Source organism: Lepidochelys olivacea (assembly GCF_965140295.1).
Source record: "Lepidochelys olivacea isolate rLepOli2 genome assembly, chromosome: 7".
In the NCBI taxonomy this organism is placed as follows: Eukaryota; Metazoa; Chordata; order Testudines; family Cheloniidae; genus Lepidochelys; species Lepidochelys olivacea.
The window spans coordinates 112,843,027-112,870,112 of record NC_140417.1 but is presented as its reverse complement, the minus strand read 5'-3'; the positions used below and the strand labels follow the sequence as shown (position 1 = coordinate 112,870,112).

Sequence of the window (27,086 nt, the reverse complement as noted above, 5' to 3'; positions counted from 1 at the left end):
GAAGGTTACTACAGTATATATAGTCTACCAAAGAAAGTGGTGGAAACCCACTAACTGGGATCATTTAAGTATAGACTGGATTAAATATGTTAGAATATCCTTTACTGAACAAATTTTTATTAGCAGGACAAGTAATTTTTATGAATATTTTTATTCATATATAGGCTGAGTTTTTTAGTTTTCAAAAAATAGTGTTTCTTGATTTAGATCATTGGTGAAAGTTGTATCTCAGGGTCATGTCCTGCCAATGGAAGTTTTGCTCTTGACTTCACTGGGCCCAATGTTTGCAGTCTATAGTAGATATGTGAAAAAGGGGGAGAATTAATACGTTTAATTATGTACAATAGAGGTACATTCAGTGCATTAGGCAGTACATTTCTGTTATATTTTGTTAATTTTAATGTTACCTTTTCTTTATATTTAGTCAAACAAAAATTTGGATATATCAATTAATGCATCAAACAACTTTAACCTCAATATTACATGGTCTATTGGTTCTACAGGTAAGGAAGCATTTTGGCATGATGTCTTTGTCCTGTATGTCTCAAGAACTGTTCGTTTAAGCTATTTTAACATAATTGTCCTCTTTGTTGCTAATTTCAGTAATAAAATTTTATAAAATGTATTATTTTTCTATTATCATTATGCTAGTATTAGTAATACTTAAAATTCATATACTAATTTGTAATCTGAACAAAGCTTCATTAATATGTTAACTTTCTCTTCTATTCAATTAAAATTTCTTTGGTAGCAAAAGCTTGTACTCTATTTAATTTTTTTAAATGGCAGTGTTATGAAATGCTGTGATTTTAATTAAGATAAATTACTTCCTAAACTACTGGGGAGACTGAGATTTTAATTTCGTTGTTTCAGTGTTCAAGCTAAAAATTTAATTATTAACCTTAACATTGATATCAAACAATAAAATTCATCTGTGAATGCTGATAAAAGGAGCTGCTTATCTGGTTTTTTTCCCAACTTTGAACCCCATTATGCCTTTTGCTTTAATAAAGAGGAAGAAAAGCTTTATTTAGGAAGTTTCCATGAATTGGTTCTGTTGACTTTCTGAAAATATATCCAAGGAGAAGCACAATGCTTACAACTTAAAATGTACATTTTAAAAAAAAGAATAAAACTAGGCCTTTAAAGATGGTTTAAGAACTTACATATTCTTGAGAATTTTTGCACTTAGTTGCATCTAACAGTGTTTTATGGGAGGTCTTGAAAGCTTTGTTTTCACATATCCTTGCTAGCAAATTCTATTTTTTTCCATGATCATCTTTTTTACTTCACTAAGTCAGCAATGCCCTGATCAAACAGAATTGGTGAGAAGCCTTATGGTTTACAATAAATGATATATGGTTATCTGGTTTATTATTCATGTTTCTAAGAGCAGTTGAAACACTATAGCAATATTTTAAAATGTAGACAAATTCACTTTCCACACTTTAGTAACCTATGAATTTTTATTGAAATGGGATGTAAATTACTAGAGGAAACCGTATTAGCTGTGTAGTTAACTGGGATAAGCTTGCTATAAAACTCATATCAAAGTACATCTTCCATCAATTTTATGAATCATTCATAATCTTTTGAAATTGGCATGGGCGTATGAGTGAATTTTCTGTGTGTGTGTATACATGTGTGTCATATACTTGTGTGTTTAATGTATAATAAACAGAAAAAAATGATAAAAGAATGTTAAGGTTGCAATGTCAAGCACTCTGAAGTAAAGTTAAATTGCAGTTGCCTGAGCAAACTTACTTTGGCCCCTTTCATGATAATTTAATATTTCTTTGTATTTTTAGCAGGAACAATATCTGGAGAAGAGATACCTGTTGTTTCCAAGACTAATATCAAGGAATTTACAGATAGCTTTTCTTGTGAAAAATTCAACTTTCGGAGTAACCCAAACATCACTTTCTATGTGTATGTCAGCAATTTTTCCTGGCCAATCAAAATACAGGTTAGTTGTAAATATTAAGCCATTTACTACTCCAGGTGATTGAGAGGTTTTGTTTTGTTACTTAAATGAATATTTCCATTGCTACTGAGACTGCAGAAATGATTCTTATGTAGATAATATATTCTCCAGAGTATGTTTTGTTGTATATATTTAGTCTTTCTGCAAACTGGAGTACCTCCAAGTGACTAATGACTTACTCCTGTTTGTTTATGTTCCATTAATTATGACATTTGTATTGAGGGCTATTTTGTTTACAAATGTTTGTTCAAAATGAATGAGATTTTTAATCCTCAGTTGTACCCTCAAGGTAAAAATTAGTGCATAACAATAATATATGTTCTGATTAGGTTTTTGTAAACCATTAGCTTTCTTACTAATTGAATTTTAATTGGTTAAAGGTTTAATGTGTGTGCTGTACTATAGTGTGACAGCTTGTATACAGCGTTGTTGTAGCTGTGCTGGTCTCAGGATATTAGCGAGACAAGGTGGGTGAGGTAGTATCTTTTAATGGATAAACTTCTGTTGGTGAGAGAGATATATAACATTTGGTAAAGGTGTATTCAGTTAGAATTCATTTTCTCTTTTGGGACTTAAGCCAGCGAGGTATTTAATACCCTGAATTTCTAGTGATATTAGTAGGAATTGATGGCACTGAGTATCTCTCACAATTTGTTCCTCTGTAAGGTGTAGGATTCTTCCGTAGTTGTTATACTATTTTGTGGTGTTTTGCTAGAAACTTCTGGAATTGCTGACATGGTCATATCAAGCATGACCACCACTTGACTTATAAATGAATGTAGTGTCTTGCCCAGTGAGCGAGATCCTATTTTTAAGTACCACTGCAGACTGATAACATGTTAGAATTCCCCCCTCCCCATGCATTAACAATCAAGAGTCTGCGTAAACCACCGTAGCTCAGGATGCTCTCAGAGTGAATAAGTTACCCTGAAACTCTCTCTCCTTCTCTGAGTGCTTGTCCATATATTTTCCACTCTTGGGGCGCATGGGTGCCATGTACCCAAGCTATTTTGGGGGCGGGGGAGGGCAGCAGTGTTTGTTGAAGCTGCACTTGTGCCCTAGGTGTCAGTCTGTCTCTCTTGCTCACTGTGCGACTAACCCTTTGTACTATAAATAGTTGTTGAGATGTTTAGTGTTGGTGAGTCATAGTTTAGTCTTTATTCCCTTTATTATAAAAAACAAAAAACAATAGTTTCTTAATTTCTCTATTGTGACTTTCCCAGTAACATGTCCAGCCCTTATGTCAGAGCCAAAGTCTCCTGGATTTAAAATCTGCCCATTGTGTGATGCAGTGATGTTGCTTAATGTTGGTAATGCAAGGTTCCTATTCCTCTTGGACGGAAGGAGCACTATTCTGCTGAGGGGCAGACTTAGGTCACCCTCTGCAGGCCTAACAAGAAAAGGCAGAGATCCCCTTATCCTGCCTCTCTTATAAAGGGCTTAAGGCCTAAAATGGGCCTGTCCGGCGTCTTCTCAGGCACTGGTCATTGTGCCTCTGAACTAGTTGAGTCAACCTTCAGGTGTCACCCAGTACTGATCCCTCAACACCAAGCCTCTTGACACTGGCAACTTCAGTATCCACCATTCATGTACGGATTTATCTACCTGTGCACAGCACTCCCTTTCTTGTTTGCGAAAACTTTCACAGTTATGAGTAGTGTCCCGAGGCTGGCTAAATCACCTCTACTTTCATCTGTGGCAAAGATACCATCCTCCCTACTAGCTGCTGCCCCAGTACAGTGCTGAGCACCTTAGCAGAACTAGCCACACTGTAAACTGAAATTTATGTGGGACTCCAATTACGACTTCTCTGCTTCTGGAATTGGAATACGCTTTAGAGTATTGACTACACTCACAGTTTGTTCAAGAGACCAAATAACCAAACATAGCCAAATTTATTGTCTAAAGACAAAGTAGTATACTACAAAAAGCAGACTTACATACCCACCTTCTGGAAAGTAAATTCTCTTAGTGTGTTTACCTTTTATGGAAGGTGTGCTTCAAAGATATGCATTTCAGCTACTAATATTTCTGGCATGATTTTACAAGTAATAAAACTCTTTACACATCACTTATAGTTTAATACACTTGTTTGTGCCAGCTTTGTCCTTGGTACCTCCCCATATTTTTTCCATATCTCGTTTTGAATACTACATTCCAAGTGTTGATGCGCCATGAAAGTACTCCCTACCTGTACTCAGTGCAAAGTATTTATCAGTCATTGCTTTGACAAGTTTCCTATTTTCTAATGTCACAGCTGACTTCAGCATTGCAAAGTGTGAAACTGCAGAAAAACCTGAGAGTCTCTGGATTAAGTTTAGAAGTGTGAGCAACAAGGATGACGTCATGGTGGGAGTCTGCTATAGACCACCAGACCAGGGAGAGGAGGTGGATGAGGCTTTCTTCAGGCAACTAACAGAAGTTACTAGATCACCTGGTTCTCATGGGGGACTTCAATCACCCCGATATCTGCTGGGAGAGCAATATAGCAGTGCATAGACAATCCAGGAAGTTTTTGGAAAGGGTAGGGGACAATTTCCTGGTGCAAATGCTGGAGGAACCAATTAGGGGCAGAGCTCTTCTTGACCTGCTGCTCACAAACTGGGAAGAATTAGTAGGGGAAGCAAAAGATGGGAACCTGGGAGGCAGTGACCATGAAATGGTCAAGTTCAGGATCCTGACACAAGGAAGAAAGGAGAGCAGCAGAATACGGACTTCAGAAAAGCAGACTTTAACTCTCTCAGAGAACAGATGGGCAGGATCCCCTGGGAGAATAACATGAATGGGAAAGGAGTCCAGGAGACCTGGCTGTATTTTAAAGAATCCTTATTGAGGTTACAGGGACAAGCCATCCTGATGTGTAGAAAGAAGAGTAAATATGGCAGGCGACCAGCTTGGCATAACAGTGAAATCCTTGCTGATCTTAAACACAAAAAAGAAGCTTACAAGAAGTGGAATATTGGACAAATGACCAGGGAGGAGTATAAAAATATTGCTCAGGCATGCAGGAGTGAAATCAGGAAGGCCAAATCAGACTTGGAGTTGCAGTGAGCAAGGGTTGTTAAGAGTAACAAGAAGGGTTTCTACAAGTATGTTAGCAACAAGAAAAAGGTCAAGGAAAGTGAGGCCCCTTAATGAATGGGAGAGGCAACCTAGTGACAGAGGATGTGGAAAAAGTTAATGTACTCAATGCTTTTTTTGCCTTCATCTTCACGAACAAAGTCAGCTCCCAGACTACTGCACTGGGCAGCACAGTATGGGGAGGAGGTGACCAGCCCTCTGTGGAGAAAGAAGTGGTTGAGGACTATTTAGAAAAGCTGGACGAGCACAAGTCCATGGGGCCGGATGCGTTGCATCCGAGAGTGCTAAAGGAGTTGGTGGATGTGATTGCAGATCCGTTGGCCATTATCTTTGAAAACTCATGGTGATTGGGGGAGGTCCCGGATGACTGGAAAAAGGCTAATGTAGTGCCCATCTTTAAAAAATGGAAGGAGGAGGATCTGAGGAACTACAGGCCAGTCAGCCTCACCTCAGTCCCTGGAAAAATCATGGAGCAGGTCTTCAAGGAATCAACTTTGAAGCACTTAGAGGAGAGGAAAATAATCAGGAACAGTCAACATCGATTCACCAAGGGCAAGTCAGGCCTGACTAACCTAATTGCATTCTATGATGAGATAACTGGCTCTGTGGATGAGGGGAAAGCAGCGGGCGTGCTATTCCTTGACTTTAGCAAAGCTTTTGATAAGTCTCCAAAGTATTCTTGCCAGCAAGTTAAAGAATTATGGCCTGGAAGAATGGACTATAAGGTGGATAGAAAGCTGGTTAGATCATCGGGCTCAACAGGTAGTGATTAATGGCTCCATGTCTAGTTGGAAGCCGGTATGAAGTGGTATCATTCACTGCCTGCAATGTAACAAAAATATATGTAACCCAGAACAAATGTTCATAAAACACTGGTCGGTTGTCCATTCAGTGAGTCCATTCCTCCTTTATTCTTAAGGGTAGGCAGTAACTTAGATCCCTGAGAGCAACTAATCAGAAGGCAGCAATCTGCTCTGTCAGAATTACCTGCACTTCTCCACATCCATTGTGGAAGCAATTAGGGACACCAGCTGGACCTGTGCCTCAAGAGCTAGAATTCCCCCCATCAGGGACCCATAATGAATGCCAGCGTTGTGGTGGCAGTCCCAATTCCAAAGGATTATGTGCTGCCATGTATATCATAATGCCAACATGGGGCAAGTCGTGTGGTCTCTATCCTGTGACCCCATACTCAATCTGATCATCATTTGAGGATAAAAACACCAATTACCCAGTGGTCAGTGTTTAGCTGGAAGGGTCTTGGTCTGAGTCCAGGAATAGTTCATTCAGATGCAAGTACTCAGGAAAAAGCCGGAATAAAGGCTTCACTGAACAACAGACCTTCCTACCAGCTATCAGCACACTCCCTAAAGTAAATAAAAGGATCCCAAGTATATGGGCTGTATTTGGCGGGGCAGTGCTCCCCAGCTGGCAAAGTGCTACACTTCATAATGAAAATGTTACCTGAAGTCATCATTATTAGATCCCCCTTTCCTGTGTGCAAATCCTTCCTAAAGGAACTGTATGTAATTTTGAAATATGCTTAGTTATTAATTATTTTCTAAGAAAAATAGCCCACTCAGTTATGTTTCCACAACAGTGTTTCACTGAGCAATTACTCTTACAGTGAAGTTAGACATGCTGTTAAAATGAAGTTAGAATGCTCCAGTGTATTGTAAAGAATTAATTTAATCATTCAAAGGAAACTTGTTGAAAGTTTTACTGGTATGTTATTTGGTTCTTTTCCTGTATTAATGCTTCTAAGTTGAAAAAAAATCTTGGCATCCTGTATTAGTTTCAAAAACAGCAAAAAGGAATGAATCTAGTTATAGATGTGTTTTTTATTTTATTTGCATGTAGTAGAGGGAACTAAGGATGCTGTAGAGTGCTTTAAACACTCAGGACTACTTCACATCACAGATTTCTGTGGTGTTATGTTTTAAAAAGAGAGAAAATCAGCACTCTTTTGATGACGCTGGTTCCTGTTTCAGAGCTCAGAAGGTTTTATTTCCCATGTTAATAGACTGAACCTTGCAACTGAAGAAGTAGCTTAATAAAAGTCAAGAAGCACATTTGTCCTCATAAAAAAAATTTACTCGGTATAGCATATTTAATTATTTTAGCATTCTTTGTTTTGGAGTTAATTTTAAATATTTAACATTCTTGACTGACAAATACTGATGTAAAAGCTCTGAGGAATAGAAGTTATCAGTAACTGTCATGAGGAGTTAAAACAATCTTTTGTTCATGATGTACCACAAATTCAATTACTTAATTAAAATGAAAACATAAGCCTTTGTATTGTAAATCTTTTTAGAATTTTGCAAAGGTCATTGGATGGAATTTTCACTTGCAAATGTGTGTGTATATATATAAATATACCAGTGCCTGTAGAGAACCTTTTCCCAGCAATGGTTGCATACATCAGTTTGATAACTGTGATTTACAGCAAAAGGTTCAATTTCTAAGTACCTTACTGGTTTTCAGAGAGGCTGCCTAATAAATGCATATGGCTGTGTGTGAAGTCGTTATAATTCTTGAAATAACAAGTTATGATTATTGTTATGATGTCCAAAAGTGTTGTGGCCCCTTGAAGAACAAATAAGTCATCATTTGTGCCACAAGGAACTTAAAAAATAATTTTAGGTGTGTCATGAATGAGAATAAAAACCAGGTGGGGGAAGGAAGTGGGTTTAGTAAGCATAGGGGTTACAATAATAAAATTACAAAATTATTCATTTATGTTGTGCACACATCTTGATGATTCCACTGAATTATCAGCTAATTCCCTTCTTGCAGTTGGCATACTAAAAACATTTGGCTTGTTTTAAACAAACAAAAAGCAAAAATCCAGATGTATATTTTATGAACATATCATATTTATATCTAGTAAAAACAGATATATGGAAACAGATTGTAAAGATAGATTAGTTTTTAATTTTTTTAAAATTCATAAGTGAACTATGTTCCGGCGAATCTTGCCAATAATCATTGCTAGAAGAAAAAGAACCCTGGGGGATAGACACAATATGATACGTGCACTGAAATCAATGGGACTCCAGAACCTGGGTAAGGATTTGCCTGTGTGGAACGCCTTGCAGGACTAGGGCCTTAAATTGCACAACAGTAAATTTTCTACTACATTTCACATTCTATATCATTATTGAAAATGTATATTTTATAGATGTGTTATTAAAATACATCTTTTTAAATTTTGATTAATAGATTAGATTAATGTGATTAGTTTAATGGAGATGGAAACTACTGTTTAAATGTTGAGTGTTATCATAATTATGATGATGATTATCTTTTTCTTTCTGATACATTTAAATATAGTCTGAAACCTGAAACCTAAAATTGGGCAATTTAACTCTTTATAGTAGTAGGAGTAATTTATTTCATTTTAGTTACAATGCCAGTTATGACAGTAACAGATGATAACGCTGTGTGCTGTTCATATAAAATATTCATGATATGAACATATCCAATATAAAATTTTCAGAAATAACTTTCACATCAATAGTAGATTAAACTTGAGAATATCCAGAAGCATTGCTAGAATTTGATGGCATTATCCAGCTGTTGTCTGATGATTAGATAACACCTTTATTTCTTTGCTATATATAACGATGGTGCTTTTGAAATTTGAGTTAAAATGAATTAGTGCATGGGTACTAACAATGTGGTGTCAACTGCTAAACTCCTCCAGTAAGTGTGTATTTCATTACTGGTGCTCACATGCTTCTTTCTTCGAGTCCCCACTTTCCCCTGCCAGCAGGTTTAATATGGCTATCAAGAATATCTGTAAATTTTGAAAGAGTTGAGACAACTGTTATTTCTCAGTGAGCAAAAGCACTACAAACAGTTTAGCTGATGGTTTAAAAAAGGACCAAAATACCTAATTAAGAGATAATTAGTCTTCACTGATGCACAGTTTTAATCTCCGTATAAATTGAATGTCCAAGATAAGAACTCCAGTAACTGATGTGCCAGTTGTATAGCTTTTTTTCTCCAAACAGACCAAGGCACTGTCCATGTGTAGTTGTATTACACAATAGAGAGATGTAGATAACTTATATTTGAAAATACTCTGTCTCTGATGTTTTGTAACCGGATGTTGAGCTTTTCTTCTATAATTTCCATTTCCCTTATCTAGTTAATTAAGAAAATTGTAGTTACAGCATTTAGAATTTAGTAGGAAATATTGCTCAAAGAAAGCTTTTACTTGTTCTGGGCTTCTGTCAATATGGGAAAATAAAGCAATTGCCTTTCTTCTACACCATGCAAAGGGGAGAAATAAACTTTTCTGCAGACGACAGTGTGCAGAAGCCTGGTCATACATTAAAAAAAATATAAACCCTTCAAAGATGAAGAGCTTTGTCAGCACAAACTATACATGGCCTGCTGAGCCATGCACGCCCAGGAAGGTCACAGATAGTGGCTCCAATGCAGTCTGAGTTATTTAAAAGTGAGGGTTTGGACTGCAGTGAAGCGCAAAAGAAATAGATTTATTCCGTGGAAGAATATTATAGAGCCACTGAGGAGAAAGATAGCTCACTGCCTCCTGTCTATCATTATGTTCAATTCTTGGGCCCTTCAGTTCTCAACAACCAAGCACTAGACAGTCAGCAGAAGTTACAGAAGTAGCTCTATGTCTGTAGTAACTTTTCTCAGTTGTCATAAGTGTGGTGGGGGAGACTCTGGCATGTGGACTTTGATGATTTCTTTTTCTTAAGAAAAAAAATGCCTTTGAGTAGAAGAGAGGCATTCTCTTTCTTTTTTTCCACTCTGTTCTTGGGACCTAATCTACATCTTTCTTTCTTTTGTTCTGAGAGAGCTGGGGCGAACTCCTTATCATCTGATCAGTATTTGTTTTTCTCAAAGGTAGGGGATTAATCTTCCAACTCTACAGCCAATGTGTTCATTTCCATGATAAACTGAGATAATCTGATCGGAATTGGAATCATGTTTTGCTAAGGGGGAGAATGGGAACATGGAATGGGAACAGGGACACAGGCAAGGCTCTGTGGCGTCAAAGCTGGGAAGGGGGACACTGAGGAAGGAAATTGGAATCATTGCTTGCTGAAAGTTCACCCCAATAAACATCAAACTGTTTGCACCTTTGGACTTCGGGTATTGCTGCTCTCTGTTCATGCGAAAAGGACCGGGGAATGGGAGGGTGAAGGGATAAGCCCCTCAAACATCTTGATGCCGTGTTTCATATGCATCGCTTCAGACGGGTGAGTGGCAGCCTGTAAGTCTCCCTCCCCAACAGTCTACACAGCTGCTTAGAGGGGGTATGGTGAACTCTTGTGATGGTAGTTGCGGATTCTGGCAAACCAGGGTAATGGATTTTTTGGATAAATGGATAAGGAAGAACCAGGGCCCCTACCAGGTGCAGGGGTCAACTTGGGATGAGATTAAAAAGGAAATGGAGGCAGTGTTAGGGGACCCAGAGGGACGGGGGTGGCTGAGGAGCCCACTCTCCTTGGTATATGGGTAGTGGAAGACAGTCCCTGCCCATGGGAACTGGATGCCTTCCAGGGAAAGGAGGCACTTCAGTCTGTTTGAGAGGTTTGAAGTAAGGGCAGCATTATGGGAAGCTGCCAGTAATCTTTCAAGTTTGGTGCTGGTTCAGCAAGGGCTGCTGAAGGGTTGTAAATTATTTAGGGGTGGTTAAAGACAATTTGGCACAACAGGGTGTAGAGTCAAAAACAGAGTTAACGGACTGCCTTTAGAGACAGGAGCTGGGATTTGGTCCTGGGGGAGTGAAGGCCAAAAAAAAAAAAAGTTTCAAAGTGAAAAATGGCAGGGTTTGTAGGAGCAGGTAACGACCCCCACTCTTCTCCCAGAGCCAGGATGAAAACCTGGGGGTAAGGGTTCCCAAGTGTTTCAACCCAGGTAGCCTACTCTTAGCTCAAAGCTAACTATATCCTTTTCTTCTTTTCCTTCTTCTTTCTCTCAGTTTACTTAATTTGCTGCTGGTAGCCTGTTCTTAGGGTGACCAGATGTCCTGATTTTATTGGGAGAGTCCCAATTTTGGGGTCTTTTTCTTATATAGGCTCACCCCCTGTCCCGATTTTTCACACTTGCTGTCTGGTCACCCTACCTGTACTTTAAACTGACCTCACAGGGTTAATTCATTTCTTTCCTCCTCTTCCTGCTCCTCCCCACCCCCTTCCACACTTTTGTTTTTCTGAAGTTTTAACGGAGGGTACTTTGGATACTTATGTGAAATGTTCAGGTTTTTTTGTTTGGTTTTTTTGGACAAAGCATGAGGGAGGTCTGCTGTATTCCACTGGAATTTTTTAGAGTAAAAGATCCATGGGCAACTATGGAGACAAATGTTTTACTGCCTTTTTGAACAGTCTCAAGGTAAAGACAGCACAGGATAAGGCAGCTGTGTGGCAATAATTGTACTTGGTGGCTGAGTTGTTACAGGCAAATTGCACTACCTTAGCGAACTAAATGTAGGAGTAAGTGATATAAAGAAGTAAGTAAAAAGTTATAAATAGCTTTTACAGAAATTAATATTGTGGAAATGGTAAAAGGTAATAGTTGTGAAGATGTTAAAGAGTAACAGTTGTGGTGTTACAAGGAGGAAGTTTTTGGTTTGATGATAAAACCCAGTTATATGAATGTAACTGTATGTGCAACTCTGTGCAGTCACATTGGATGGAAGCTTGGTAATTAAATTATACAAGGGGGTCAGATAGAGTGGCTACTACCACCACTATGTTTTTGTCCCCAGAAGCCTTTACAGCTATTCTGAGGGAAAATGGACACTTTTCCCACAGAAATGGTCTATAAGGGACTGCTGCAGGCATCACGGTGGAGAGATAATCTGATCAAAATCATTTGACTATTGGGTAAGGTAATCAAAATCACCAGGGGAATGTAAGGGGTTTCTATTGGAACTTAACTTGGCTGCCCCTGCTGTCTCTGGTTGTACAAGATGGGAGTGTAATTGGAGTACAGTTGTGTAAAAAATAACCGCAGTGCAAGGGATGTTACGCAAAAGAGAATTTTGTGTGTGTGGGGGGGATTATGTAAGGTTTTAAGGACCTAAACGGACATCATAGTTTGTAAAACTCTTGTTTTGTAGGTTTAAAATGAATTGGTTTGGTTCTGCTTTTTGGTTTTTTTATAATGCCACTGAAAATCCATTTGAGTCATTCAAAGTGGCAAAACTAATAAACACTTTTTGCCAGACACAGGTAACTAGTGTTGTTTGAGTTTGGTATTTAGCATTTAACCCTTAAGGGTACCTCGCTACTTTATAAAGTTCAAAACCAAAGTTATGGCTGTAGTAAGGGGCAGCCAGAACCAGGAGAATGGAGGGAAATTATGAATTCCTTTTTTTTTGTCACAGAAGAAACAGTTAAAATTGATATGGCTAATATAATGTTATGGAGGTTAAACTATGGAACCTATGGAAGGAATGTGTATTTTCCCAGGTCGTGTGCAGTATATATTGGAGAATGGGTAAAAGAAATGCAGACAAAACCTGGTACTTAATTAAAATCCTATAGGGCTCCAAAAGAAGCCACAATAGGTTGTGCTTTCTTTTTTCAGATCTCTGTCTTTTGGAGCAGGAGATGAAAGTGAAAAGTAATCAGAACTAAGCACGCAAAATCTGCAGGGGCAGCTTGTTGCAACTGCCAGCAACTAGACACATTAAGATCTTGACCCTGTCCAAGGAGAAAAGGCAGTGTTTTGGTGGTGGCTTGGATGTTGGACCATACTGCAGTGGTCAGGACTCTCGGTGTTGCTGTGGATTATTATAGTGGCAGGTGTATTGTTAAGTATACTTGTGTTACGTTGCATATGGAGATAACGTATAAGTAATGTAGTAAGCTCTCCCCCCCGGTGTACTAGACAACCCATACCTAACCTTCTCGGGCCCACTATAATGGGAAGTCTGGAACACTAATTGGAATAGGTGTGGTATGTCCGTATGAGAGAAGGTACAGGGCACTATACTACACAAGGGGCAGTGGGATAAATGGAATATCGACACCTTCCACCTTGATGTCTGGCCCTATCAGGAAATGTGTTGTCATAGGTCCTATGCTTTTCCAGGGGTACCTGGGCAGGAGGATCCCAAAAGAAAAAAAAAAGGGACGGGTGGAGTCTTAGGATATAGATATTCAGGCCTGTCTGCAAAGGCCTATACTTTAAAAATTAAGGTGTATTCTAATCACTTAGCTAGTTATAGAGGTACAAAACAAGAATCAAAATCAGTCTGCCTGTTTATACGCCTTCTCTCACTACGATAGCCTAAGGCCTTGTTCTTAGGCTAAAGCCTTTGGCTAAACAGCAGGGGCAGCCATAAGCTGGGAAGCGAACGATCACGTCCTCACCAGTCACACTGAAATAAGGCAGTTTTGGGCTGTTAAAAAGGTGATCCAATCTATCACCTCCAGAGAAAGGGAAGAGCCAAGAAGATTTAAAGAAAACTTAGTTTGATAGCATCCTGTCTGACAAGAACTCACTTATCAATAGCTGGGGTGTAAAATCCTCATTTCTTTGTTGTTCTATCACTGTAGTCCCCACTTCTCTATCGTTTGTCTGTATAATCTCTGTCTGGTTCCATGATTGTTTCTGTCTGCTGTATAATTAATTTTCTTGAGTGTAAACCAATTAAGGTGGTGGGATATAATAGGTTAGATAATCATGTTACAATATGTTAGGATTGGTTAGTTAAATTTCAGTAAAATGATTGGTTAAGGTATAGTTAAGCAGAACTCAAGTTTTACTATATACACCTCTACCCCGATATGACACGATCTGTGGGAGCAAAAAATCTTACAGCGTTATATCGAACTTGCTTTGGCCCTCCTGCTCCTTGTCCCCTGACCGCCCCCTCCAGAGACCCCCCATCCCTAATCACCCCCAGGATCCCATCCCATACCTAGCCCCCTGCTCCCTGTTCCCTGACTTCCCCGACCCCTATTCACACCCCCGCCCCCTGACAGGCATTCACCGGCAGCAGCGGGAAGTGGAGCAACTTGGCCCCAGTTCGCTCCACTCTGCCAGCTCCCAGCCACAGCGCTCTGCTTCCCACCGCCGGTGAGTGCAGGGAGGTTGAGAAAAGGACGCCCCCCGCACTCACCTGTGGCGGGAAGCAGAGTGATGCAGCCTCAGCCTGCTCCACTCCGCCAGCTCCCTGCCCCGGTGCTCCGCTTCCCGCCACCGGTGAGTACAGGGAGGTTGGGGAAAGGACGCCTCCCCGCACTCACCGGTAGCGGGAAGCGGAGCACCAGGGCTGGGAGCTGGCAGAGTGGAGTGGGCTGGGGCCAGGCTTCTCTGCTTCCACCACTGCTGGTGAGTGCAGGGGGGGCGGGATCCCTTCCCCCAAACCCCCTCCCCCGAGCAACATGGCTGGGGCTGGGGCGAGGGAAGCAGAGCAGGCTGCTCCTGGCCCCCCGCTAATCACCTGGGCCACTCTGGGCCTGCGGGGCCCCCAAAAGTCCTCTTCCCAGCTCCTGCCTCCCTAACCCTGACGGGAGGGGAGGTGGCCTGTTTTACCGCATTGTATGTGAACCCGTGTTATATCGGATCATGTTATATCAGGGTACAGGTGTAGTCTGAAGTCAATCAGGAAGTGGGGGGTGGGGAATTGGAATCATGTTTTGCTAAGAGGGGGAATGGGAACAGGGAATGGGAACAGGGACACAGGCAAGGCTCTGTAGCGTCAGAGCTGGGAAGGGGGACATGGAGGAAGGTAATTGGAATCATTGCTTGCTAAAGTTCACCCCAATAAACATCAAATTGTTTGCACCTTTGGACTTTGGGTATTGCTGCTCTCTGTTTCTGTGAGAAGGACCACGGAATGGGAGGGTGAAGAAATAAGCCCTCTAACAGTAGGGGATTAATCTTCCAACTCTACAGCTAATGTGTTCATTTCCATGATAAACTGCAAAAACCAATATATAAGTCAGTGAGACTCCAATGTCTTGTACATCCATTTTATTTTTTCTAATTCCCAAATCAAAGGGTAGTCTAAGGCCTGTTTTGGACCTTTACAGTCTCACATTTATCAAGTACCTGAGATTCTGCATGGTTTCTCCAGCATCTATCGTTCCCTCCCTGGATCAAAACAATTGGTTTTCTCCTCTTGATTTTCATGATGCTCACTTTCATATCTCAGTCCCACCAAGTCACAGGAAGTTTCTGAGCTTTGTGGTAATGGGAAATTATTATCAACAAACTGTAGGTCCCTTTGGCTTATCATCAGCTCCTTGCATGTTCACAAAATGCATGGCAGTGGTGGTGGCATTCTTGAGGAGAACAGTATACATGTCTTCCCTTACCTAAATGATTGGCTTTTCCAAAGCCCTTCCCATCTGCAGGTCCTCCATTAAATCCAGTTTATTCTCCATCTCTTCGACTGTCTGAAGCTTATCTTGAACATAGAGAAATCAACATTAGGTCCCACACAGATGCTTTAATTCCTCAGAGCCTTACTCGACTCCATATTAGCAAATGCCTTCCTTCCCCAGGAAAGGTTTCAGACTATTTGTGAAATGTATGAGTCTCTCAGGTCTCACCCATCCACTGTAGCTAAGGTGTGCCTCATGTTGCTAGGTCACATGGCTGCAAGTACTTATGTGCCATGAATGCAAGGCTGTGCTTTCACTCTCTTCAAGCCTGGCTAATATCAGTCTACCAACACAGCTGACACCATCTGGACAAGCTGGTCCAAATTCTTCCCATGGTCCTGTACTCTTTAGAATAACCACACAACATATGTCCAAGGGTCCCATTCCCCTGTCCTCTCCCAACAAAGACTAGTGTTGTAATTAGTGCCTCTATAGTTGGGTGAGGTGTTCACCTGGATGGTTCATGGACCCAGGGTTTATGGACAGAATAGGAAGCGAGGCGTCATATCAATGTCCTGGAGCTTCTTGCCATTTACAAAGCTTGGCAGGCCTTCTTCCCTCTTATCAATGGCTCATTGACAATACAACGACCTTGAATTATCTCAACAGATGGCAGGTGTGGGGGTTGGAGCGCTTAGTTCAGAAAGCTCTGTCAGGAGGTGATGACCCTCTGGGACTTTTGCCTCAAGCAGAACATTAGTCCCACACCAGCTGACTTACTTGGTTTCCAAAAGTAGTCCCTCACAGAACAGTGTATTGAGGATTATTTTTCAAGCCTGGAGCATCCTGTCAATCAATGTGTTTGCTGCAAGAGACAACAGCGAGTGCCATCTATTTTGTTCTCAGGCAACAGTCCTCCTCCTCAGAGGCTTTCTGTCCACTCAACAAGGGCTCAGGAAACATCCACAGCTTTTCTCAATGCTGTTCCTATACTGGATGTTTGTAGGGCTTCCCTTTGCTCCATTGTACATACGTTTACTCCTACAACATCATGACAGCCTCAAGGGAGGATGCAACCTTTGGCAAAGTGATACTACAGTCACTGTTTGAATAGACTCCATGCCCCACCCCCTACAGTACTGCTTGTGAGCGACCTGAGTAGAATACTAGTCTGCATCCACTCAATGAAGAAAGAACAATTGTTTACCTGTATTGTAGTTCTTGTTCTTCAAGATGGGGGTGCAGAAGATGTGTATTCCGCGACTTACCCACCATTCCCGCTGCACTGGAGTCTTAGGCTGCTCTTTCAGTGCGAAGGAACTGAGGGGAGGTTAGGACAGAGCCACCCTTATATAGCCTTAAGAGGGTGTTTGAGGAGGTGCAGAGGGCATACGCCACCCTGACGGGTACTGATGTAGAAAACTGTGTTGCTCCAGCACACTGGATGTGCACACAACTGATTGGAATATACGGCTGCATCCACATCTCCAAAAATAACAGTTACAATACAAGTAAGCAATCATTTTTAATTGTAAATTGGAGGGAAGTTGGTCCATGCAATCACATACTGGAGAGAAGTTGTCCACTCTATGAAAACATTTGAGAATTGCTGGTATAAAATACCCATTTTGAGCCCATATATGTGTTACAAATTTATAAAATACATTTGTAGGGAAACGCACCACAAATCCTATTTGTACCATTACTAGTTACATTTCATGAACATTATAGTTCTGTTAACTTTTAATTTTTTTAAATCTCCATTACATGTTAATGAAAATACCTTTACTTTTTTTTTTGCGGGGCGGGGGGGGGAGGTGAATCTTCTATTGTTTTCATTCTGTTTTCTCTGCTTGCTTTATGAGGTTGTGCCCTGTTGATTTTGTTTTCTTGCAGTTTTTCTTTTTTTCTTTATTGTGACAACAGAAATACATGAGGCTGACAATATGTTATAGATTGCAATCTTATTAAAATTGCCATATTAACGAGCACTCCAGTACAGGGAAAACATTGAAGCTGTCAGATGTTCTCAGCGTATGAAATTAAATACGTTTGTGTCTATGTGGCATCATCATTACACCTTGTGTTATAAAAACATCTTCTTGCAGTCTTGTGTAATGTTTCATTTAGGTTAATTTTATTTTTACCTTGTTGTTCCCATCACAGCACTTTTCTGCTGTATCTATATGTGAATACCACAACAATTACTAGTGTGTATTGGTAGGAAGTTATTTTTTATTAGTCACAGCTGACTGAATTTTATTATAAGGCCCTACTTAGCTTGTGATATTGTGGAAATTGCAAATGCCACAATATTAGGCTTCCACCACAATTTTGAGAGTGGGAGCACTATCAGGTACAGGGCTGATGGTGGGAGCGACGGTCACCCTGGGGCTAAAAGCAGAGCCCCCACTCTCAGCCCCAGCCAGCTGACAGCGAAAAATCATGCAAAAGTAATAATGGACTTGATTACCACATGTAATAAGGTCCACTGTTACTTTTCCACAATTTTCCATGGCTTGTCTGCAACTCATCCGCATTTTTTTGACAATCATCTCACAATTCAAGTAGGGCCCTTAATTATGAGCTTGCTTTACAACGGTTTCTTCAACAACCAGTGACTGTAGATCTAGCACAGAACTCACTTTCTACATGATACATGGGGTGCATGTGAGTCTTCCTCACATCGTTGTAAAACAGCTCAGCTGAACGAGATTTTGGTCTTTTTTATGTGTATTTGTTTTGATGAATGTGTACTCCTGAAGACCTGACCTCTCAAACAATCAATTTCCGTAGAGTAATTAAATATTTTTTCTTTCCTAACTAACCTACTCCAGATGTCTCATAATCCTATTGATCACTCAGATGTCAGTTCAAAGTGTGTTCAAACACATCTCTAGCAAAACCTGGTAAGGGTTTGGATCTTCTTCATGCAAAATTTAGTGTAGTGAGTACATCCTTCATGCTGCATAGGGGCTCCAGTAGGAAGCAGCATAGAGATGTGCATGGAGAAAAATAAATATTCAGTGTAAGCCCTAATACTGGTATATAGGTGTTAGCATGTATAATATCAGGTTTCTGCAAAATCCCTGAATATTTGGAATCTTGTTTGATAACTTACTGTTTGAATGAGTATGGTTAAGTTTGCTGAACTGAGTATTCAAAACTTTTGATATTTGCCTTTTGATATATTTTATTAATTTGTGATTTTATTTTGAGATATTCATTTTCACGGATCTCTATTAATTGAGTTAAGTTGAAGAATCAGATTCCTTGGACATATTTTGTAAATGATGCTTATTTTGTACAGTTTGTGAAAATAATATCCAGGTAAATCAATGCCATCCCAATTGTTTTTCATGCCCATTTCATGTTAGGGAATCTACTACTGTAGTTTGTAGTTCTGCTCTGTTTATAGGCTCTCATGCTCAGTGTAAACTGATTTATTTGAAAAATTTATAGATGAGTCTTGGTTAGTTGGTGCCTTTGCGTGATCTGGGATTAGCAATCTATTTGGCAGCTGTGAAATATTTAGAACTTTAACCGGGATCCTTAAAAGTGAAATTGTAAGTATAGTAACATGTATTGTAATTTTAGAGATACACTAGTTTTGTATTCTATCAGTTTGCCACAGGTTCATAAGGTACAGAACTGTATGTACAAGTATTTTGGCATTTTTCTGTTTTTCACCTTCAACTTTTTTCCAATTGCTTCTCCATTTTGGAATCTTAAAAATAGAACTTTTATTGGAGCTCTGCAAGGAAGACTTAAGTAAATATAAAAAGACAGCAGTTGGCAATGATAATTTGGAAATTATCAAAGTCAAAGTTAAGACATTTCTAGTGGCCTAATTCTCTCTTTCTTTTAAATTAAAATATGAACAATGTTTCTTTAAAATATTGCAGTGCTGAACATATATTAATGCTTGTTTCGTATAGTGGAGCTGTGAAAGAATAGGGATACTGTGCATTTTTCCAGTAGTAAAAGAAATAAAAATTGGGGGAAACTGAAGAAGCCTTTAAATTGGAATATGTAAGGGTGGGAAAATTGTACTTTTTCTCATTAATGTGCTTAATAAAATGAAGAGAACGATTTTTTCTGTGGCAAGGTGGTTACAGACTATACATACAAATTATTGAAAAGTCAGCCTTAGGCTTTGTTCTCCCATTAGTCCACTGTGGATTTATCCTTGCAACTCCTGTTAACGTCAGCATGCAGTCACTATCTTACTCATATTGTTATGTAACAGCTTCTGTGAAGTAGTGGTGGGAGACATTCAGCCTCATTCTTTGAAATGCGTATATTGACTCTTCCATGAGACTATAGTAGAGGATGTCCTTTCTGCCCCATGTAACATCAAACGGCACTCAGATGGTTAAATCCCCTGTGCATCAATGAGAATTGATTTGTCCTTTAGCTGTTACTTTCCCTTTAGCTATTAGAAAAGGGGAAAAAGCCATTCAATTCACATTGTACCTGCAATAACTACTGTAAGCTGATGATGCACTTTTTGTAAAATGATTGCTTTGATTTTTCTAAACTAATAACAATTCATTTATATTCTGCAGGCATTAACCACAAAACTGCATTTGTTCAGAAAATACTTTTTAAAGCTGTATTCATCTGTGGTGAGGATGGTGGTGGTTAAAAATCAATTGCAGCTGTATTATTTGCAAAGTAATCCATTCACTTCTCCATTCAAACTAGAAGAGGCATCCTGAGGGGCTGAAAGAAAATTACACTAAGATGATATGCTTGGGCTTTGTCTTTGTTTTATTGTGAAGACTGATCCACATGTCTTCTAATCTAGGTCCTTTGAGTTTTATTTAGTGTTCATATAAATAAGGGCTACCTGAAAACTACTTAAACATGGATATAAATCAGCCTGCTCCTTTTTATTACTGTTTGTCTTATTTTGGCTCTTCTCACAAGTTAAAATGGACATTTAAATGATCTGTTCATCTGCTCTTTTGAATTTTCACGTAGTAAGTAGAAGCATAAACAGAATGCAAAAATAAATCAGAAGGGCTTATGTGTATCTCCATATATATGTGTTAATTGTTATGATCTAAACAGTGCTTCAATATTTTATATATTCCTTAAAGTAAGTTTAGAATGGAACAAAAGCCTGAAGTAACTTGTCATTTCCTGTTCTTGTTCATCCTAGACATTATTCCATACTAAATATTATTCCATTTATTAATGTTATAATTGTTGTTAGTGGCCTTTATATTATTTATTACAGCAGTGTTGATGTTACATAGTGCTTTATGGAAAAGTAAAAGACATAGTCCTGGCATCAAAGGCTTTACAGTACAAGGGTGGAGTCCTGCAAACACGTTACATTAAGGTACTTACGCAAGTGATCTCATTGAAGTCAATGGAATTGCTCACATTACACAGATAAATACGTGTTTGTATGATTTTGCCTTAAATAAAACCTATGTTCAACACTGTGTCAGATGAAAAAGTACCTGAATATTCAATTTCAACTGTACGAGTGTGGTGGTTCTCAGTCCAGTCATTAGTAAGATAGTGTCCACGTAAAAGAAAAATGCAATCTGCAGTAATTTGGCATGCCTGTTTTCAGTCTCAGAAGAGTCGCTAAGAATTGGATGAACAAAGAGACTCTCTTTCTGGATGTATTTCTACCATATCATTATTTTGTGCATTTGTGGGAAGCAGCTTTTCTCCTGCTCATTCTGGATCTGTTATGGTGGCTAAATATAATAGAGTTAGGACTTTCAGTACTTCACATTTCTCAAGCGCAAACATTTTATCAAGAAAAAATAAATAAACTGATCTAATTTGAGATGACATTTTATGAACAAGATTCTAGTCTCTTGGAATAGACTTCTTGTCTCTTGCCATATAACCTGTGAAAATCTGAGTGTATAACTGAAATGCCTGGACAACTTTATCTATATTAATGCCAATGTAAAATTATACTGTTTAATTTATGAATCCTCAGTCAGACCATTAAGGTTAATTTCATCTCTGGGATGCTTTCATACAATTTATAATTTAAAAAAGATGAAATATGAGACTCTGAAGTAATTGCTCGTAATGTAGCTGTTTTTTCATGGCACCATCAGTTGCCACTCCGTTTTACTTTCAGGGTCTCTTGCACTTGCACAATTCTGCAGTATTGGGGTTGCAAATGTCACAGAGGAATGATTACTTCTTTAAATTAAAATTATCACTTTTTTAAAAGGAAACATATCTGTTGGACCTAGTTTTTGTAAAATCTTATTTTCGTCAACTTTAAATTTGAGGGTATATTTGACCTTGGAAAATTATTGAAGAGAAGGAAATGCCATCTTGGCATTTTAAACTGAAATTGAAAAAATACAAGATACAGTGGTGACAGTTTACTTTCACGTACATTATGAGGTTCCACATAGTGTATGAGGTGTGCTAAGGTGAACAGAGTTTTCCATTAGAAACAATGGCTGGTGACTGCAGTGAAATATAGTAACACCATTGCAAAAGCTTGTGGCAGTAGTGAAATTCAACTTTTAGTATAAATGTATAACGTTTAGAATAAAGTTAGAGATTTTTAATGTACAGAGAAAGGAATAAGTAGTCTAAATTAACATGCTTATAGATTTTCTTTAAAAAAAATCCAGTAGTAATAACTTTTCTCCAGTTAACATTGATGACCGCACATGTGTGCACACACGCACACAATCAGGTAATTAAAAACCTAGTGTGGTATAAAAAGAATGTGTGATTGTGGGCAATGCTTCTCAAATGTTAATTCTGCAAAGTTTGTAGATAACTTTAAACTGGGTATTGCAGTGATTCAGTACCCTTGATTTTGGTACCCAAATCCTCATGTGGGATGAAGGTAGCATATGCCCCTAAATTAGAATATATTTTCAAAATGTAGAAAGGATTAAACACATGTTAAACATGTTCATATTATGTTTCTGAATTTTAACTGGTCTCTCAATTCATGACTGATGGGTGATGACTTGGTCTGAGCTGAGGATGTAAGAAATTCAGTATCGTTAATGGGCAGTTCTGAGGCAAGGTCACACATCTTACTTCTGCATACCAATAGTTCAGCCTCCACTGGTTGAGCAGTTCATTGGTCCAGTTTTATCCCACCTTAATTATTTTCATATCTTTATTTTACCCATGTCTTTTCAGGCAGTAATGGATTTGCTTTCCCTTCCCCGCTTCTCTTTCCCCTTTTCCTCTCCTGTGGAATCTCTGAGCATTGAAGTGTTGTTCCTCTGGGCTGTCTCGTGCATAGGGTGACCAGATGTCCTGATTTTATAGGGACAGTTCCGATATTTGGGGCATTGTCTTGTATAGGCACCTATTACCCCCCGTCCCGATTTTTCACACTTGCTATCTGGTCACCCTACTCGTGCAAGGTCTGCCAACCAGCCCTCATCACCACCATGATGGCAGAGCAACTTAGGAAGCGTAAGTGAAATCCAAAAGATGCTGTATTTGGGATGCAGAAGTCTCAAGCAGCTCACAGGGTGAACTCGTTCTTGTTGTTCATAACTCACTGACCTTCCCTCTGCTAGGGATTGGGACTCTGACTCATACTGGTGTGACAGCCCATGCACACACACTGTTCCTTCCTGAGAAACTGCAACTCCTCTAAGAGGGAAAAATATGTAGAGCTGCAGTTGCCCAGAAGGAATTCACAAGGGGATGAAGTACACTTCTCTCAACCTTGCTAGGAGTAGATCTTTAAAAATCTCCTAATCTTCCTACAGACATAAACTCATTAAGGACTCCGGAATCCCCTAACAGATTCTGAAATGGGTTATAGCCTCCCTATGCCAGGAGGCAAAAGTCCACTCAGCTTCCCAGCCTCACCTTCTGTCAAGGTTCCTTCCCCACTCTGAACTCTAGGGTACAGATGTGGGGACCTGCATGAAAACCTCCTAAGCTTACTTTCACCAGCTTAGGTTAAAACTTCCCCAAGGTACAAATTATTTTACCCTTTGCCCTTGGATTTCCACCAACAAACTTTATCTGGGTTCCTGAAAAAACAGAGTTTGGACATGTCTTTCGCCCCAAAATCCTCCCAACCCTTGCACCCCACTTCCTGGGGAAGGTTTGGTAAAAATCCTCACCAATTTGCATAGGTGACCAAAGACCCAAACCCTTGGATCTTAGAACAATGAAAAAGCATTCAGTTTCCTTACAAGAAGACTTTTAATAGAAGTAAAAAAAAGAATCACCTCTGTAAAATCAGGATGGTGAATACCTTACAGGGTAATTAGATTTAAAACATAGAGAATCCCTCTAGGCAAAACCTTATGTTACAAAAAAAACCACACAGACAGGAATATTCATTCTATTCAGCACAGCTATTTTCTCAGCCATTTAAAGAAATCATAATCTAACGCATAGCTAGCTAGATTACTTACTAAGTTCTAAGACTCCATTCCTGTTCTGTCCTCGGCAAAAGCATCATACAGACAGACACAGACCCTTTGTTTTTCTCCCTCCTCCCAGCTTTTGAAAGTATCTTGTCTCCTCATTGGTCATTTTGGTCAGGTGCCAGTGAGGTTACCTTTAGCTTCTTAACCCTTTACAGGTGAGAGGATTTTTCCTCTGGCCAGAGGAATTTTAAAGGGGTTTACCCTTCCCTTTATATTTGACACCTTCTCTTTAATCTTGCTTCCCCTGCCACAGATCCACAGAATCTTTGCTACATCCCAGCTTTTAAACAGTCCCTTGGAGGAACTTACAGTGTGGCAGATCCCCAAGGGGTCCTGCTTTTCCTTAAGCCTAGGCCATGTCACCTCTAAGCCTGAGCTTCTGGACTCTAGCATTCCCATTTCACATTGTGAGCTATTCACACTGTGAAGCCAACTGAGATAGACTCCTGCTCAGAGACTTTTACACTCTTCAAGGACCAATGCACCCCAACAAATATTTGCAGTCACCCCAGGCTGCCTTTTCAAAACAGAGTAGGGTTTATTAGTTAAGTGGAACATAGCATTGGGAAATCCACTCTGGCCAGGCAGTGCAATCAACCAGGAAACCTGCTATAGAATCATAGAATCATAGAATATCAGGGTTGGAAGGGACCCCAGAAGGTCATCTAGTCCAACCCCCTGCTCAAAGCAGGACCAATTCCCAGTTAAATAATCCCAGCCAGGGCTTTGTCAAGCCTGACCTTAAAAACCTCTAAGGAAGGAGATTCTACCACCTCCCTAGGTAACGCATTCCAGTGTTTCACCACCCTCTTAGTGAAAAAGTTTTTCCTAATATCCAATCTAAACCTCCCCCACTGCAACTTGAGACCATTACTCCTCGTTCTGTCATCTGCTACCATTGAGAACAGTCTAGAGCCATCCTCTTTGGAACCCCCTTTCAGGTAGTTGAAAGCAGCTATCAAATCCCCCCTCATTCTTCTCTTCTGCAGGCTAAACAATCCCAGCTCCCTCAGCCTCTCCTCATAAGTCATGTGTTCCAGTCCCCTAATCATTTTTGTTGCCCTTTGCTGGACTCTCTCCAATTTATCCACATCCTTCTTGAAGTGTGGGGCTCAAAACTGGACACAGTACTCCAGATGAGGCCTCACCAATGTCGAATAGAGGGGAACGATCACGTCCCTCGATCTGCTCGCTATGCCCCTACTTATACATCCCAAAATGCCATTGGCCTTCTTGGCAACAAGGGCACACTGCTGACTCATATCCAGCTTCTCGTCCACTGTCACCCCTAGGTCCTTTTCTGCAGAACTGCTGCCTAGCCATTCGGTCCCTAGTCTGTAGCGGTGCATTGGGTTCTTCCGTCCTAAGTGCAGGACCCTGCACTTATCCTTATTGAACCTCATCAGATTCCTTTTGGCCCAATCTTCCAATTGGTCTAGGTCCTTCTGTATGCTATCCCTCCCCTCCAGCGTATCTACCACTCCTCCCAGTTTAGTATCATCCGCAAATTTGCTGAGAGTGCAATCCACACCATCCTCCAGATCATTTATGAAGATATTGAATAAAACCGGCCCCAGGACCGACCCTTGGGGCACTCCACTTGATACCGGCTGCCAACTAGACATGGAGCCATTGATCACTACCCGTTGAGCCCGACAATCTAGCCAACTTTCTACCCACCTTATAGTGCATTCATCCAGCCCATACTTCCTTAACTTGGTGACAAGAATACTATGGGAGACCGTGTCAAAAGCTTTGCTAAAGTCAAGAAACAATACATCCACTGCTTTCCCTTCATCCACAGAACCAGTAATCGCATCATAAAAGGCGATTAGATTAGTCAGGCATGACCTTCCCTTGGTGAATCCATGCTGGCTGTTCCTGATCACTTTCCTCTCATGCAAGTGCTTCAGGATTGATTCTTTGAGGACCTACTCCATGATTTTTCCAGGGACTGAGGTGAGGCTGACTGGCCTGTAGTTCCCAGGATCTTCCTTCTTCCCTTTTTTAAAGATTGGCACTACATTAGCCTTTTTCCAGTCATCTGGGACTTCCCCGGTTCGCCACGAGTTTTCAAAGATAATGGCCAGTGGCTCTGCAATCACAGCCGCCAATTCCTTCAGCACTCTCGGATGCAACTCGTCCGGCCCCATGGACTTGTGCACGTCCAGCTTTTCTAAATAGTCCCTAACCGCCTCTATCTCCACAGAGGGCTGGCCATCTCTTCCGCATTTTGTGATGCCCAGCGCAGCAGTCTGAGAGCTGACCTTGTTAGTGAAAACAGAGGCAAAAAAAGCATTGAGTACATTAGCTTTTTCCACATCCTCTGTCACTAGGTTGCCTCCCTCATTCAGTAAGGGGCCCACACATTCCTTGGCTTTCTTCTTGTTGCCAACATACCTGAAGAAACCCTTCTTGTTACTCTTGACATCTCTGGCTAGCTGCAGCTCCAGGTGCGATTTGGCCCTCCTGATAACATTCCTACATGCCCGAGCAATATTTTTATACTCTTCCCTGGTCATATGTCCAACCTTCCACTTCTTGTAAGCTTCTTTTTTATGTTTAAGATCCGCTAGGATTTCACCATTAAGCCAAGCTGGTCGCCTGCCATATTTACTATTCTTTCGACTCATCGGGATGGTTTGTCCCTGTAACCTCAACAGGGATTCCTTGAAATACAGCCAGCTCTCCTGGACTCCTTTCCCCTTCAAGTTAGTCCCCCAGGGGATCCTGGCCATCCGTTCCCTGAGGGAGTCGAAGTCTGCTTTCCTGAAGTCCAGGGTCCTTATCCTGCTGCTTACCTTTCTTCCCTGCGTCAGGATCCTGAACTCAACCAACTCATGGTCACTGCCTTCCAGATTCCCATCCACTTTTGCTTCCCCCACTAATTCTACCCGGTTTGTGAGCAGCAGGTCAAGAAAAGCGCCCCCCCTAGTTGGCTCCTCTAGCACTTGCGCCAGGAAATTGTCCCCTACGCTTTCCAAAAACTTCCTGGATTGTCTATGCACTGCTGTATTGCTCTCCCAGCAGATATCAGGAAAATTAAAGTCACCCATGAGAATCAGGGCATGCGATCTAGTAGCTTCCGTGAGCTGCCGGAAGAAAGCCTCATCCACCTCATCCCCCTGGTCCGGTGGTCTATAGCAGACTCCCACCACTACATCACTCTTGTTGCACACACTTCTAAACTTAATCCAGAGACACTCAGGTTTTTCTGCAGTTTCGTACCGGAGCTCTGAGCAGTCATACTCAGACTCCATATAGACTCCATTCCTGGCTCTA

General features: G+C 40.4%; 1 protein-coding gene across 3 annotated transcripts in view; it reads left to right on the top strand.

Annotated features, from left to right (window-relative positions):
- The window catches only part of ATRNL1 (attractin like 1), a 1,099,511-nt gene that overhangs the window by 548,160 nt on the left and 524,265 nt on the right, over positions 1-27,086 (top strand). For all 3 annotated transcript variants that reach the window (XM_084633632.1, XM_084633634.1, XM_084633633.1), the window contains exons 24-25: positions 425-503; positions 1,809-1,966. In XM_084633632.1, the coding sequence (XP_084489758.1) occupies positions 425-503; positions 1,809-1,966 (237 nt within the window). The remainder of the gene's footprint in view (positions 1-424; positions 504-1,808; positions 1,967-27,086) is intronic.